The 16,592-nt window shown below is 43.1% G+C and overlaps 1 protein-coding gene across 1 annotated transcript in view; it reads left to right on the forward strand.

Moving 5' to 3' along the window:
- The first annotated feature begins 505 nt into the window (after positions 1-505).
- The window catches only part of CASTOR2 (cytosolic arginine sensor for mTORC1 subunit 2), a 121,665-nt gene continuing 105,578 nt past the window's right edge, over positions 506-16,592 (forward strand). Inside the window, exon 1 of the mRNA XM_064729437.1 lies at positions 506-909. Coding sequence (XP_064585507.1) covers positions 797-909 — 113 coding nt within the window. The 5' untranslated portion in view covers positions 506-796. The remainder of the gene's footprint in view (positions 910-16,592) is intronic.

Consider the following 16,592-nt stretch of genomic DNA (forward strand, 5'->3'; position numbering starts at 1 on the left):
TCCAGTTTCACCCTTCCAGCCATTCATCCTTCCAGCACTACAGCACACACAGGGCCGGTTTTATGTTATTGACATCTCTGTACTACCTCTGTAACACACATGCAAAGTGAATGGGTTTTTCCCACACTATTTCACCGCACAGTGAAACAGACAAGGATTTCCCATCTGCCACGTGAAGGAATTAACAAGGTACGATTTGAGTATTTCCCTGCTGTTAGTGAAACTTGTCAAGTTCTCCTTCCTGCTAGTTTTTGGCTTGTGAAAGATCTTCCAGCAAGCTAAGCACAAAGAAAATTAAACAACCCAAAACAACACCCTTACAAACGTTGATTCTCGCTTTAATGTTTTATGGGGTTTTTTAGTGAGGGGTGGAAGCCGCTGGTGAGGGCGGGTGGGGTGTGGGGCCGGGCGGGCCCCCTCAGGGGCGGGGCGGCCGCAGCGCGGACTCCAAGTCCCGGCATGCTGCGGGGCGCGGCGCATGCGCGCCGGGCCGGGCTTGAGTGGCAAGTTGTTTGTTCCAGCGAGCACCAGCTGCTCGGCACTCCGGGCTCCGCTGCTCCGCTCCGCGCCCCGCCGGCCTCCCCGCCGCTCCAACTTTTGCACCCTCTGCTCCCTCATCCCCTGCTCCTGCCCCCGGAGCTGGGAAGGGACGGACGGAAGCGGGGAGGGGAAAAAGGAAAAAAGACAAAAAAAAATAAGAAGGCACCGACAATAACAGCCCCCCCTCCCCCTCCCCATTCAAAAACACAACATAAACCCCAGGGATAGATGAACTACAAATGAGAAAGAGGAAAAGATGGAACTGCACATCCTAGAGCACAGGCTCAGAGTGGCCAGCATAGCCAAGGAGAGCATCCAGTTGTTTACCTATGGATTAATCAAACTTGCTTTCCTGTCCTCTAAGACGAGGTAGGTGCTGGGGATGGGGCAGCGGGGGAGGGGGTGTCCCCCTTGCGGGGGGACAGTGCTGGGGCCGATCCCCCTCGCTGCGAGGGGGGACTGGGTGCTGGCAGGGCACCCTCCTTCCCTCCGAGGGGCTGGAGTGGGGGGCACTGCCTTGCGAGTGAGCAGGGCAACCCCCTTGGAATTTGGAAAGGGGGTGGGTTGGAAAGGGGGTGGGTTGATGTCTGCTCTCCTGCTTGAGGGGAAAAAAATAAAGCAGTGTCCTGGGATGGAGGGGGGAGACAGCGTTGGGGTGAGGGTCACCCTCCTTGCTGCCAAGGGTGCTGGGGTGGGTGATGGCACCCTCCTGCAGTAACTCAGGCTGCTGGGTCAGGGGAATGTAAATAACCCTCAGGGATTTTGGGGGGGGGGGGGGGATGAGACCACCTGCGTGTTCCCCCACGCACACCCCCCATCCCAGGACGGGGAGCTGGTGCTGAGGATCGGCGCTGGAGCTCAGGGTGTCCCCGGGCAGCGCTGGGGCGGCCCCCGGGGCTCCCGCCCGCTGCCCGGCCGGGCCGGCCGATGAATGGGAGCAGGTGGGGGCCCGGCCGGGCCGGCCGCAGGCTCGGGGCGCCCGCCGGACAACAAAGGCAACAACAGCAGCCCGAGCAGCAGCAGCAGCAGGACTGTGCTGGGTTTTTTCCCCTCTCTCACTCTCTGTTTTTATTGGGTTTTGGTGATTTTTTGGGGTTTTTTTTGGTTATTTTTTCCCCCAGGATTGTTGTTCCTCGCAGCGCTTACAAAAAGAGCGGCTCCTCCACAGGCGGGTTTGTTTAAAAGGAGCTTTTCCAGCGCTGCCAAATTGGGGGATGCATGCCCTGCACTTAAATATTGTGCTGTTAAGTCGTTTGGATTGTGATAGCATTCAGGAAAAAGAACATCACAGTGGAAGGCACTGAAGGCACTGTAAGAATCATTATTTTTTAATTTTATTTATTAAAAAATACTGTGGCCAGTTTGTTGGATGTACGTAAGGTGCTAGGCCTTTTGCACAAAACAACTTGAATTGCAATTGCAGATTCTTCTGTCTTCACTTAGTTTGTTGACTTCACGCTATTCAGAAAGAGAAATGGGAATGTAAATAACACAATTGAAACTCTTCTTGTTTTTCCTGCCTGATAATTAGTATTTCAGTTTTCTCCCCACATTCATTCTTGTGTTAAGGTGGGAAATTTTCTTTGGCAGTAGAAAAATAATGAATAGATATTTAAGAAACAGAAAGCAAATTAATTTGTTTTATTTCAGACTGTAATTCAATGCTCTCTGTTTAAATGCTTACAGATGAATGGACCCATTTGTGGTGTAATTTGATTACAGCCCTTTATCTCAAACTTCATGCCTTGAAATTTCACTCTGATTTGGGGCTTGTCCCATTTGGCTTTCTTCTAACATTGTTTGCAGTGTAAAGTATATCAGCACCTTGTTTACTGCTGTCCCTGAATACTCCTTGGGGCATTAAAGGGTCCTCAGTCTTAAGCTTCTATTTTTATGTGTTGTTTCATTGTAATTTAAAGTTGCTGCTGATTTTTTGAAGGTCTTGTTGCTTCCTCTCCCATGCTTAAAATGTCATTTTTACTGTCAGCAATGAAGTCTTTAATCTGTTACTCTTAATGCATAGATTGGAGTTTCTTGGGGCTTTTTCTGTTTGTTTGGGATTTTAAAATTATTATTATTTTTTATTTTTATTTTTTAAACTTTCAGGAATGGTCCTGTTGTCTTTTTGTTTCCCATTACATTTCATGTTTTCAATGTTAGAGAGCTGTGAAAGGGTCAGGGCAGTAAGATAACCCCTTTGGGGGTTATCCAGCATTTGGGGTGCAGCACCTGACAGTTTTGTATTGCTTCTGGTTTCTGTGTTGTCTTTTTACAGACACACCTTGAGTATCAATCTTTCCTTACTTTCCATGGAATCTCAGTGACCAGGAACAACAGATGTTTGTGGAATGATTTGTTGGCATGGGGAACTTCTCTTTATTTCCCTTTTGTTAATTTTGTTATTTTTGCAGCCAGCAGAGACGCAGGGGAAGCTTGTTTGTGTCATTCTTGAGACAGCTGACAGCACTGAAACGCTTTCTCCTGAGTGCTGCTGCGTGCCCTGTGGCAAACAAGGTCCCTGCCCCACAGATCTTCTCTGATCAACACCATGTGTATAAGAAAGATGAGGGTCTCTGGGAAATGTAACTCATTATAAATTTATGACCCCACAGTTTCCCTCTCCTCCTCCTAAAAAAGGGAATATGCTCAAAAATCAACAACTTTTTCTAAGGGTGCAAGACAAATCTCCTGTCCCACACAGCCCATGTGCAAAGAACCCCTCAGGGGAGTGAAAGAGGGAGGTGGTCCACATCTCTGCTAATCTATTCCGAGGAGATAGCAAAGATAACAGTTACTACATCACCTACATCTTTCCCAGTGAGACTTTAAACAGAGTTTTACTCGTGCTGCAAGGCTGCCAGTAAGAAGTAATGATTTGTAGGATAGATGTGATCCAAAGGGGTGACAATGACATCATCAGTATTCTTATGTTAGTCATGCAAGAAACCAGGGTTGTTACACAGCCTCCTGTGAGAAGTGATTTGGAGGGTCTCTTTCATGTTGTCATCCATCAGGGAAAAGGGCTGGAACAGTTATTTTTTTAATCTTGCACATTTTTCATAATCCCCTAGGGAAGGAAAAGTAACAAATCTCCCTTTTTATTTGGCCTTTTGCCACACTCTCACACTCTTGCCCTTGTTCATGACACAAGAGTTTTAATTTAGCTTCTGTTACAATAGCAATATTTTCTGGTACAGAGAACAGCAGTTTTGAGGCTGTTCTGATGGCCAGAAGCAAGACAGCAGCTAACATGGTGAAGAGGTGAGACCAGCAGTGAATAAAATAGTGGGCTGGTCTGAGCTAAAAGGAAAATACTCTTAATCATAACTTTAAATTAGGCATGAGGTATTTTATGCAAAGTTGCATTAAGAGAGGTCGTCTGGGAATAAATAATAGTGGAACTGCTAAGCAGTTACACTGAGGACTGTGCTCTTGGTGTTCTGCTTTTGTCAGTGCAGGCCCACTGATTCCAGCAGGCTCTGCCAGGCACCCCAGTGGAGGAGTGATCCGTGTCGTTTTTAGTGGCATGCTGAAGATTTGCATGTGTCTAATGTTTTTGCTGTTGCTGTCATCACCATTCTGGTGTTTTATTGATTGTGTTGGTTAGGGCATGGTGTTAATAGCACCAGGGTTGGGGCTTCAGCCCTCATACAAGCCACTCACCTCAGAGTTGGACTTGATAATCTTTGTGAGTCCCTTCCAGCTCAGCATATTGTGTCTCTGTGTCTGGCTTGAATGTTCCTTGGTGCCAAGGATTCTCACCTATTCAGAAGCTGTGCAGTGTTTATGCATGTAAATATAACAATTGTGTGTGGCTTCACCATTGCATTGTTTTTCTTTTGGATGTGCCTCTGTAAGTGCTGGTTCTCTGGGGCAGAGAGCTGTGCTCATCTGAAAACTCCTGCTTTCATCTCCCTGTGTGCTGCAAAATGAGCAGCTTCCCTCACACCAAAGTGTCTCTGCTTCCTTGGTTAAACTGTCTCATGCTTCTGGGAGAGGTGCCACAAGTAACCTACTGGAGGACTTGATACAAATACTGTTCTGCTACATTCCTGGCTTGATTTTTTTTTCCCCTAAATTGCAAAATACTTTATAACAGCATCCAGCAAGGAAAAGTTCTGGATTCTGCACCTGGTTTAAGGGTACCCTGGGAGTGGGTACAGCCTGGGGAAGGAGATGCTGGACAGCAGCACCACACAAAGGAACCTGGGGTCCTGCTTGGTGCCAGAGGGATCAGAGCCAGCCGTGCCCTGGGGCCAGCAGGGCCATCCCTGTCCTGGGGCTCCAGGCCCAACAGTGCCAGCCAGGCCATGAGGGGATTGTCCTGCTCTGCTCTGGGGCCTCACCTCCAGTGCTGTGTGCAGGTTTGGGCAGCACAGTGTGAGGAAGAAATTAAACTGTTGGAGAGAGTGCAGAGGAGGCCATGGGGACAGTGAGGCCGTGAGGGGAAGCTGGCGAGGAGCTGCTGAGGGCCCTGGGGCTGGGCAGCCGGAGAAGAGGAGCCTGAGGGGACTCATTGCAGTGAGGGGAACAGGAGGGGCAGACACTGATCTGTGCTTGGTGTGACACTGATGGCACCTGAGAAATGGCCTGAAGCTGTGTCAGGGGGTTAAGGCTGGATGTTAGAAACAGGTTCTTCCCCCAGAAGATGATACCAGTTGGAATAGCAGTGATTATAGTGGTAGATGTAAAGCATGCTCGGGTGTCAGCATCTATTCCTGCTGTGAATATGTGCTGAGCTCAGAGGATAAAGCCCAGGAACCTGATGGACAGTATAGCTCATACTATTCCTATGTAGCCAAATGGTTCTTTTTTCCCTGTGTAGTAAGTTATGACATGAGAGATGATTCCAAATCCTGGCAAGATTAAGATGTAGACTTCTGGATGACCAAAGAATCAGAAAAGGTGTGGGTATAGGACTGGGTCTCCTCCTCCTGCAGGGTCTAAGAGTGTGGTGTGGAGGTTGTTATGCAAAGGAGTATTGTGATTCCTGCAGCAAGGACTGGAAGGGACAGGAGTAGGAGCACTGTGGTGATTAGGGCTGATCAGACAAATAGGGGACTTTGGGTGGCTGGGCACTGAACAGGCTGCCCAGGGCAGTGCTCACAGCACCAAGGCTGGCAGAGCTCCAGGAGTGTTTGGCCTATGACACAGACATCTTTTATGAAAAATCCTTTCCTTCAGGATTTTTCCTCCTGAGAAGCTGGGAGGCCTCAGGAACAAAATGTAAACAATGATTATCTGCTGCTGTGGAATGCAACAGGTGCATCTGTGATTGGTCTCATGTTGGTTGTTTCTTATCAATGGCTAATCACAGTCAGCTGGCTCAGACAGAGAGTCTGAGACAGAGCTTTTGTTATCATTCTTTCTTTTTCTATCCTTAGCTAGCCTTCTGATGAAATCCTTTCTTCTATTCTTTTAGTATAGTTTTAATGTAATATATATCATAAAATAATAAATCAGCCTTCTGAAACATGGAGTCAGATCCTCATCTCTTCCCTCATCCTCAGACCCCTGTGAACACGGTCACAGGCCAATACTCAGGCACGTGGTGTGACTCTTGGGGATGGTGCTGTGCTGGGCCAGGAGTTGGACTCAGTGATCCTTGTGGGTCCCTTCCAACTCAGCAAATCTGTGATTCCTTTTAGTGCATAGGAGTTAAACCTGCATGGAGGACAGTTGGGATAATGCATGCATTCAGGCACCAGTGCATGCAGTAGATGGTAGGAAGGTGAGCCTACCCTTGTCTTTGGAGAGTATATAAAAATATATGGAGAGTCCAGGAAAATAAAGTGGAATCTGGGTTCTTCCAAGCACTGGGTCTGTGTCATGTAGTTAGCCAGATTTCTGGGTAATGCTTAGTAGACCCCTGAACATCTGGAGTCAATGCTAACAAGTTATTTTTCCTGTCTATTCCAGTACCTAATATAAAGATTTGGTGGTAAGCAGTGAAGTGGTTGAGGGAGAAAGGTATTATTTCAATTGTAAAGCCATTAAATTATAAATAGAATAAAGTTGAGCAGTTAGTTTGCTCACAGGGCTGGGTGTTTAAATGACCTAATTGTAGGTCATGTGTCAATTGTAGGTCATCACAAATTTTAAAATCTCTGAAGGTTTTTTGATACTCTTTGGTTTGAGATGATCATGATTTCTCAATGCTGAAGAGAAGGAACAAGTTCTGCATGAGTAAAGGATGAGACTCTGGTCACCTGAAATGTTTAAATGCAGCCATTCCAAAAGCATCTGTCACTCTGGGTTCTTTTTCAAGATGCTCCAGTTTATGTATATTGGTGACTTGACACAGAATTACAGAGATTTTGCAAGCTTACAGGTTTGGCACTACACACAGATGGCTGTCCATGTGAATGGGATGATTCCCAGAGAAGCTAGATAGGATGTAGTGATCCCACTACAATGGGATGCTTGGAGGCAGAAGGTATTCCTACTGTGGAGAGGTCATTAAAAATATTAATTTCAGTAAAAATGTAGCAAGAAGTGAATGGGGATAAAATGTAGAGAATAAGTTAGATTTTCTTTGGGTTGTGAGCAAAAGATAAAACTAGGTTTGTGGTCTGTAAGTTTTCAGTGGTATTTTTGGTAATCTGTCCATTTTGCTTAGTAATAACTGACACCTCTACTTATGAACAGTGTGCTGTTGCTATTAATATAAGTGTTTCTCATTGCCTGATCACTTGTTTACTGTATAGGTGTCCTGAAATTGGAGATACTGTAATGAAAAGTCTATTTTGGACTTCAGAATATAATAGGACAAACAAGTGCTTAAAATGTATCTGTGCATCATTTGAGGACATTGAGATCAGCAGTCTGTTTCCTTTGGTATGAACTCAGACAAACACATGTTGTTTATGCCCTTATATGAGAAACAGATCGGCCTGCAACACTGCATGATTATCTGGCAAAGCCAAGTTACTCCTATCATTAAAACCTTTTTTTTCTGGTCTCTCATGGCTCCTGCCATCCTTTGCATCCCAGGAAGACCACTGAGTAAAGGCTTTTGTCAGTTACAAGATCATATCTACTCATCTAAAACATGTTGCTCACGTTTCCTTTTGTTGTGGCATAAACTCCCAAATGCCTTGAATATTTTATTTTCTGGGTGTGTGTATATGTGTGTGATATCTGAGGTGTGGGGACTTCGTTTTCAGTGTGATTTGGTGACCATCTGTTACAGAAGGAGTGAGTGCTGATGTCCAGGCACCACGGGAGGCTGCAGTGACGGGAAAAGCTGCCTGCCTGCCCTTCCCCAGAGCACTCTGCTGCCCTGTTTGTGTCACCATGGGCATTTATGGTGCTCAACCTGCTGGTGGATGTTCAGGATGAGTAGAGCTAGTGAGAATCAGCTAGCTGAGTAGGTGGAGAGAACAGAATTTGCTAGTTTGGGCTAAGAAAATATATTAAGATGTTTAATTGTGGATGTCATCAGTTTGTGTTCAAGGCTGCTGGGCTGTGAGAGCATTCTGCAGTGTTTGAACATGTTAAACCTTGGAAGGAACAGGATTCCTTCCTGATGGTCTCTTACTGTTTATCTACAAATATTATTTTTCCCTTTATTTTCTGCTTCTGGCTCATGGTTTACCAGTGGGGCACTGCCTGATTTTCTCTGTCTTTGCCTGGCAGTTCTGTCATGCAGTCAGTCCTCAACCTACCATGTGGTCCCATCAGGCTGAGGCTGATGCCAAGTCAGAAACTGACAGGAGTGCTTAGAAACTAAATGAGATTCAAAAGGTGGAATGGAAGTACTAGATCAAACCCAGAGTTTAACGCTGGGCAGCACTGTGTGCTGGAGAAATGTTGATTTAGGTATTGTACTTTTAAAATAAATAGATATTTGCCTGTAATTTGTAGTGGGATAGTTGCTTGTCCTTATTTCCCATGTTTCAGTTCATTGGGAAAGCTGTCACATAGATGAGATGCATCACCTGTGGATAAGGTACAACATCAATTATGTAAAAAAAAAAACATCAATGATGCCTGCTCATGTTGAGCTGAGAAATAGAAAAGATGAAAAAAATTTCCTCTTTTGCCTTGTAACTCATTAAAGATCCCCTCAGATTAATGTTTTTTTATTACTTTGAGGTGAATGTCAGTATTTAAATTAAAATGTGGCTTTTATCAGTTAGATGGCTCTTCCTGCAAGCTGCTACTGGTGTGCTTCAGCAGCAGAGCCAGTGCAGGTCTGTTATTGGAAAGTATGAATGCTGTGCATTTGTCATCTAGAAGTAACAGATGAATTGTTCATTAACACAACAGTCTGAATCCACAGTCTACCCCTCTACTGAATTATAACTTAAATTATAATTAATAACTTAAATCTCTATTTGATAGCTGAATTCTTTGACAATGCCTTGGTCATTCCCTATAAACATGTCTTTCCATTGATTTTTTTTTTTAATTTGTTTAGCACACCAGCTCATTTATCCAACACACATCTTCTTAGTCATCCTGCATGTTAGAGTTTTAATGTATTTGGATAAAGGCTCCAAATTCTTTTCTCACCAGAAACACTATGGATTTGTTCTTTTGTTTACTGCCAACTCAAGAGTAAACTCCAGCTCTGATCTGCTGGTAAATGCAGGCTGGTAAAGGAAGAATTATCCAACAGGAATGTGAGGAAATATTTCCATTCATTACAGTTCAGAATCAGCAGAGTAAAGCCTCTGAGCTGCTGTTAGCATTTCAGAGTAAAAAGATCTTTTCTCCCCACCCTCAACTCATCTGAGTGTTGTGTAGATAAGATATATTTGTTAAGAAAGAAAACAAGAGGCAAAAGTATTCTATTATGGCACAAAAGTAATGAAGATTGATTAAACCGGTTCCATTACTGTAGAAGCCCTTGTTAGTCCCAAATGTACTACACAAAGTTTTACTGTGCTCACCATTGAAATTGAGAATCTGATCTCATTTTTGTGGCCTGATATATAATAAACATTATGTACTGGTTATTAATATTTTATTTTCACATCTGAAGAAATACAGTGAGCATCAAAACTTTCTCACCAACCAGAAGAACCTTACTTTGCTCTGTTGAGTGTGGCTTACTGGAGATTAAAATAAAAAGCCTACTTCTGATCTGCAGCCTGCTTTAGGAAGCTCCCAGCAGTAATACCAGAGATACCAGATCTGCCAGCAGATACCAGAGCTGCTGTTTAGCACAGAGCTGGCATGTGGAGGAGAGGAGTGGCAAGTTTGCTTGGTGGCAGAAAACCATCCACTCATCCTTTGGGGACCTCTGAGGTATGCTTTTGTGGGAATGCCTGGGTAGGAAAAGTGATTTTTTTGCAATTTTGTGGTCTGGTTATTGTTTGGTAATGTGATGGAATAAATGTTTTTAAGATACTTGTGCTGCTTATTGGCCAGTAATTGTAGAGAGATGTAGGCTGTTGTTGATGGAAAGCTGTCCTTGACCCAAATTTTTTCAATACAAATTGTTTATAAAGTAGGAACCAAACCCTCTCAGGAGTGTGAATGTATGTTTGGCTGAGATGTAGCTGTAAAGGAGAAGTTCATCTTTTCCTGTGAAGTTTTAGTGTTCTTATTATAGAGCATACTAGAGATGGCATAAGGTGTGCCTGTTTAGGAGTAAAATGCAGCCTTTAAGTATTGTGTAAAGTACTCAAATAGATGAATTTTAAAAGTTGATACTGGGGGAGTTCCTGAACCTGAGACGGGAAAATTTACAAGTTTCAACATGGGTGGAACAGTTAAAAATGTATGTGTGACTCTCCCTGACTTTTTCTGTTCAGACTTTTCAAGGATGTTACATGAAGAGAATCTGGGTAATGATATGCACTGGATTTAGCAATATCTGAATATTTATCCTGGTTCTGTGATTAAAGATCAGTATTCAGCCCTTTTTTATGCCATGCATGTTTTTACAGGGTGAGTTGGTGGAAGCTGATAAGTCTGAGACCTTGACTGAAATGGCCCATGTTAATCTTGCTTAACATTTGTAGTTTTTATTTCTTTTCCTAAAGAAAGATTGACTCTTTTCCCTTGATAACCTCTAAGGCACTCACTTGCAAATAAATGTATTCTTGGCAGGAATAAAAAAAGGTAGCTCTTAATATTGAGAAGGATATACTCTGCATGCATCTAAGCAACTGTATACATTTACATAGATTTACTTAGTCTTTATTTTTGTGCTTTTTTGAAAATGATAGATGACTTATCATGATTAGTCTTTCAGTTGTGATCTTTTTCAAGCTGCTTTTGGGTGGGAATTGGAGTTTGTAACATGGAAAGCAAACATTTTCATTTGCTCTTTTTAAACTACAACACAGCATTAAATGTGCTAAGTATTTAGGAAAAAAATCTCAGCTTATTTTGTGTTTATAACTAAGCAGTGTAACATGACCTGTACTGAACAAATGAAGCCGGTGGTGACTTGAGACTGTGCTTGGCAAGACATTGGAGCTGGGAGGGCTCAGCCTTCCACACCTACTTCTTATTTGCAGGCTGGAAGAAGAAAACCAAATTGACTTGCCTTTTCAGTTCCTAATTTGTTTCCCAACCTGGAATTAACTAGTGATCATTTTGAACAAAACTGAGCAATTTGAAATGAGGAAAATATTCACCCATCTTGTGGAAGATAATATGCTGTCAAAATCTGGTGTGTTGGATAAGTGGACTGGTTACAGTGACTTCTCCTCAGCTGATGTGTTCAATTTGCTTTGGAGTTTGGAGCAAACTATCTCAAACCTAAAATAGTATTGTCTCTGCAAGAAGTTTTAGATTTCAGGTATCTTTATATCAGATGAGCTAATGTTAAAATAAAATTGTGCTCTTAATTGTTTTCATATTCAACTACATGGTTGCAGAAGGGTGGTGTTTCACTTTCACTGCTGTGGGGATAGATTTCAGGCAATTTATGATATATTGAGATGGTGTGTTGTGAGTTGCATGTTATTACCCATTTGGCATTTTTGTAAACCAGGCAGAGTTGTGTTGTGTGTATTTTGTTTGCATCTGCTGAGCCAGCGAGGTGTGAAACCAACCACACACTTGTGGCTCAGCCTCTCTTGAGCTTCCTGCAGGTGAGTCTGGTTTGGGGATGGTTTTCTGCTGTGAGTGGTGGGACTGTGTGCTTTGCAATGGTTCCATCTCACAAATTAAGTGGTCACAAATTGACATAGATTATATTTGCTAAGAGATTTTTCTTCAGGTAAAATGCCAGCAATGTAGAGTGGTTATAGCATTTTTTTTGCAAATGAAATCAATACTTCATTATGGAAAATAAATGGATGAAGTAGCTGTATTGCAGACAAGGTACAGATGTGCAGAACTATTGGAATCCTAAGGAACACAGCATCATTTTTAACACAGATTTTATTTTTCAGTGATTGTTTTCTTGTCAGTACTCCTGGCATACGGTGTAACAATATTTTGATGACTGCCAGAAACTACTTTGCTACACCAGTTTGATGCTGGCAAAACACAGAAGAGTAAGCAAGAATTTGGTTTGACCAGAGCAGGCTTTAGGTTTAATGGGGAGAAAGAGGAAGGGAGGTGATAAATGCCAGAGCTGGAGCTTGGATGGCTCTTGACTGCCCGGGAGCCTCATGTGGGACTGAGGGTTAATGCAGCAGTGGAGCCTCAAGCTTTTTGAGCAGTTTTCAGTCCAGGCCTGGTACACTGTCACAAACAGAAAACAGCAAATCCTCACAGAATGGGTGAGGTCAAGCAGGATCTCTGAAGATCAGGTAGCCCAACCCCCAGCTCAAGGCAGAGGCTGCTCAAGCAGCTTGCTCAGGATTTTGTCCATTGGGATCTTGTGCTTAAAGCCATGCATGGAGCTTTGCTCTCTGCTCTCTTAACATGTTGTTGACCTCATTCACATTGTAATGCTTTGCTCCATTTGGCATTACTTGGACACACCGCATTATAATGTGTGATTTAATGTCTCATCTCAGCATGACAAAGTGTTTTTTAAACATAAAAGTGAAACTGTGCAGCCTCTTGGTTATGGAGAGAACTGTTGCTATGAATGAGGCTGTTTGCTGCAGTAGTTCATGGGTGCTTTGTGGGCATTTCAGGTGAAACTGCTTATTGCCTTTAAACTGAGAAAAACTAGCTGAAACAAAGAAGATGCCAAAAAATTCCATAGCTTGGTAAAAGCAAAGCTTGCCTTGGGAAAGGGCATGTACTCACTTCTGTGCTGGTGCAGACAACTTAATTACAATTTGTAATGATGTTGGATAGATGCACAAGGCTAATGAAGCTACTGCTACCCAAGCCCTCTACGTAGAAGTTTCATTTGTGTCCTTGAGCTAAGTAAGGGAAAGTATTAGAATGCCATGAACTCCAGATGTGACTCAGTTTGACTTTGAGTGCAGCATTGTGTGCTGCATGCCCTGCAGTAAATGTGGTGCTTTGGTTATTATGCAGTTTCTGAAATTCCACTGTCAGAGTGGCCATGTGATGGAGCCTCACTGTAGGGAAGTGTTTTCTCTGTACTCTTCCTATTGCTATCAAGTTACTCCAAGCTTTTCTGAGTGGTTCTTACAATTCCTGTACATACAATCATGCTGTTGGCTTTATGCCTTATCACATTACCCAGCCCAGTGCTGTATTCCAGGGACTGCTGAGGTTTGATCACAGTTTGTCTTTTTGTAGGGAAAGCCTCATGGCTGAGGAAGGGTAAGTTTATAAGGCAAAGAGTTGCATGGAATCACTGAGGTATTCCCTGTTAGCTCTTATGCTGTGACAGGCCAGAAATACTTCTTGTTTGCACAGGAGTGTGAAATCAGGCCAGAATGATTAATGTAAATGTAAATTTATGTGTCCTGTACCCGTTTGAATGGCTTTGTTCATTCACATGGTGTTTGAATTGTAATTTTAGGCAATGATTTAAATATGAAGTAGTCCTGAAACAATACAGTTGCCTATTGGCTTTTCATGATCTTGTGAAGCAGTGTATTTTGAATGGCTATCTCATTATAAAGGTGATAACGACATAACTATTGGTAGCAGGAAAAAAAAAAGAACAAAGCCAGAAATGCTAAATAATATGTGCATGTATAAGTTACATGCTTAGTGTAAAATTTGTGTCCGAGATGTCCACGAGCATACGTTTGAAATTAATTTTCTTCTCTGTTTACAGAAGCATTGAGGCTTAAAACTGGTACATAATTGGCTGTTAATCCATTTTTTATAGCCTTCCATGGCAAGTTACTGCTGTTTATCTCTTTTTGAGATTTCCTACTGCCATAACCATGGCCTTTTCTTAGAGATGAGTGGATGGCCACACTACATAAAATCTATCATAAAGATAGGATCTGTCTTTAGGTGCAGCCTCTGTTGGCTGGATAACTTAGGGTGTACTTGGAGCATCATAGCAAAGCAGTTGATGAAATTCCTGTCTCTGATTCAACAGTTTCCATCTCCAGTATTTTGGAAGTTGCTGTTAACTTGTTGAGTGTGTCCAAGTTCAGGAGAGAAAAAAATAAACACCAGACCCTCTACACTTTGAAGCCACCTCCTCATTTTGTTTATGGTACAGACTCACAGTTGGACTAGTGTGGCTATGGGCTGGTTAATTCAGAATTGGAGTGGAAATTATTGACTTGTTAACCTGTTTTACTAAGGAGAATGAATGGTCTGATGATTAGATCTTGTAAGGAGAAAAACTATTTATTTATATGGGTATAAGATGTGTGACTAGCAACGGTATTAACCTTAGGGGAGATTGTATCTCTGTGTGTTACTAGTATCCCACTTTGACTATTACATTTTCTCACTTTCTGTTTTTACAGTAATTATTTTCCGTTTCACTTGGGTTTGAAAAAATTCAGTAACGGGAGCAATTCCTGGATTCAAAATAGACTGATACTCATACTTTTTCCAAGGCCTGTTAAAACATCCTCCTGGTTATATATTCCTTGCAGGATCAGCACAGCAAAAAAGGACATGAAGAATTTCATCTGTTCCTTAAGTGAGCCTTGCATAAAACAAAGTTTAAAATTAATTAGGGCTTAGCTCTTAAGCTCTTGTCAAATCTTCTCATTGTCAGGTTTTCTTCCCACTTAAAGCTCACTTTATATCAAATCAGTGTGAGGTACATGATAATCCTTTCAGAATCACCTAAGTCCTGTTAAAAAAACCAAACACTTGAGTACCCCAAGGGTCATTGGGAGCCAGCAGGGCTTGGACTCCAAAATGGCTTTTACTGTTTGAGGGGGAGATGCTTAAGGGCTTTAAAAATTTTGCCTCCTGCTCAGACAAGCTGGTAACTTTCAGGACAGGAGTAAAGTAAAAATGCACCAAAGGGAAGGAAAGGCTTAGTGTCACTGCTCATGTGGGCAAGAGTGAAGATATACTTCTGAGAATCAGTATAGGGGATCAAAAATGGGGATCTCTGTTTTCTCTCATAGCCAGGTGGGCTGTGGGCTGGCTTCACTCCATGTCTCCAGCAGCATCTGCCCCTGTGCTGCCCCAGCAGTGCTCCCTGCAGTCCCTGGCCCCCAGTGGGTGCTCCAGGGTCACCCACACAGCGTGTGCCAGCTGCACCCCTGGGCGCTGGGCAGGGGCTCTGCCTTCCTTTGCAGAGGAGGAAACTGAGGCACATAGGAGGGGACTGCCTTACTGTCCTAGATTAGGGCAAATCTGGGAGAAAAACCTCTTAAGGGTCCCTCTAGAAAGCAGATTCAACTGGTTCGGGAAAATATTTCCTTAGAGAAAAGGTAGAAAAAACCTGTTTATTTAACAGGCAAAGCATTCACCAGCACAAAAAAACTGAACAATATTAAACAATAGAACCTTGCTGTTCTGAAGAGATGCAAATTCAGAAAGTCCTTGTAGCTCAGTCTCTTATCAGTCCCTCCTGCACTGGAAAATGCCTCGTCCTGGCCCTGGAGGGCCACAGGTGTGTGAGCTCACAGTGTTCTTCTGGGTTCTTGGTCCACAGCAGGTTTGAACAGTTCCAAGAAAAAGAAAAGCCACAATCCAGGGAACTTCACTACCTCAGCTAGCTTAAAAAAATCTAACTAAAAAGCAAAGGAGAGCTTTGTCCTGCTGTCTGTCCATGGTGCAGGAAAGAATGCAGGGGAGCAAGTGCAGTGTCTGAAAACAAACTGTGCTTCTTCTCTTCACCCCTTCACTCTCAGAACCAATCTTAAAGGTGTAAAACTTAATATCCAGCATAAACAGAACAGACAAGTGGGGACAGAAGCATCATTTAGGCAGCCCAGGACTCTTCCCCATCTCACTCAGCAGCTCTGCAGTAGCACCTCACTCTTGTTCTCCACATCCTGCAGTCTTCACCACTAGGGCCACCCCTTTCTTGTAGGACAGATGAAGGCCATGTTTTCAGCCCGTGTGTGTATTAGCCACTTTGAAGTCCTTGTCATCCAGCTGCTGCTGTCTTTTGTGGTTTTTTTATTCCTAGTTTTGGTAGGCTCATTAATGGGGGTGTTCTGTGTTGTCTCTCCTTGTACCTTGAGAGAGCAATGTAAGTTAGGAGATGTCTATACAATCTTCCAGTAGTAACAGCAGTGTTCCTGAAACTCACAAAGAAAACCACCAGGAATGTACTCATATATGCCACACTTATGTGTATTTAAATGTGGCATTTAAATACACTTAAACACATGTATATGTATATATACATATGAACATGTGTACATTATGTCTGTAGCTTTATACATGTGTCATTCCAAAGTCAGAGTTCTCTTGAAATGGAAATTACCTCAGCTAGAAAGTAGAGGTAGCTCCTGCTGACAAATAAAACCACATGTTTTTAGGAGCTCTAATAGTTGTGCTTCAGGACAGAGAATGTCTCTTTTCCACTCTCCTTCAGACAACAGCTGCCACAATGAAGCCTGAATATGAAGAATACATTTTTCTGTGCCTGTATCCTGGGCTCTGGGAAGACTGAACAGTTCAGAACAATAGCAGAATGTGGAGCTGCCAGCAGGCAGTCTGAGTGGACAAGTATAATCATGCACCACTCAGCTTTCAAGGAAATTACAGTTAGTGCACTGACTTGCTCATAATAGCGATCCATTGTTTGGCTTAATAACTTATCAGCTCTCCAG

This window comes from Zonotrichia leucophrys, chromosome 19 (assembly GCF_028769735.1).
Source record: "Zonotrichia leucophrys gambelii isolate GWCS_2022_RI chromosome 19, RI_Zleu_2.0, whole genome shotgun sequence".
NCBI lineage: Eukaryota > Metazoa > Chordata > Aves > Passeriformes > Passerellidae > Zonotrichia > Zonotrichia leucophrys.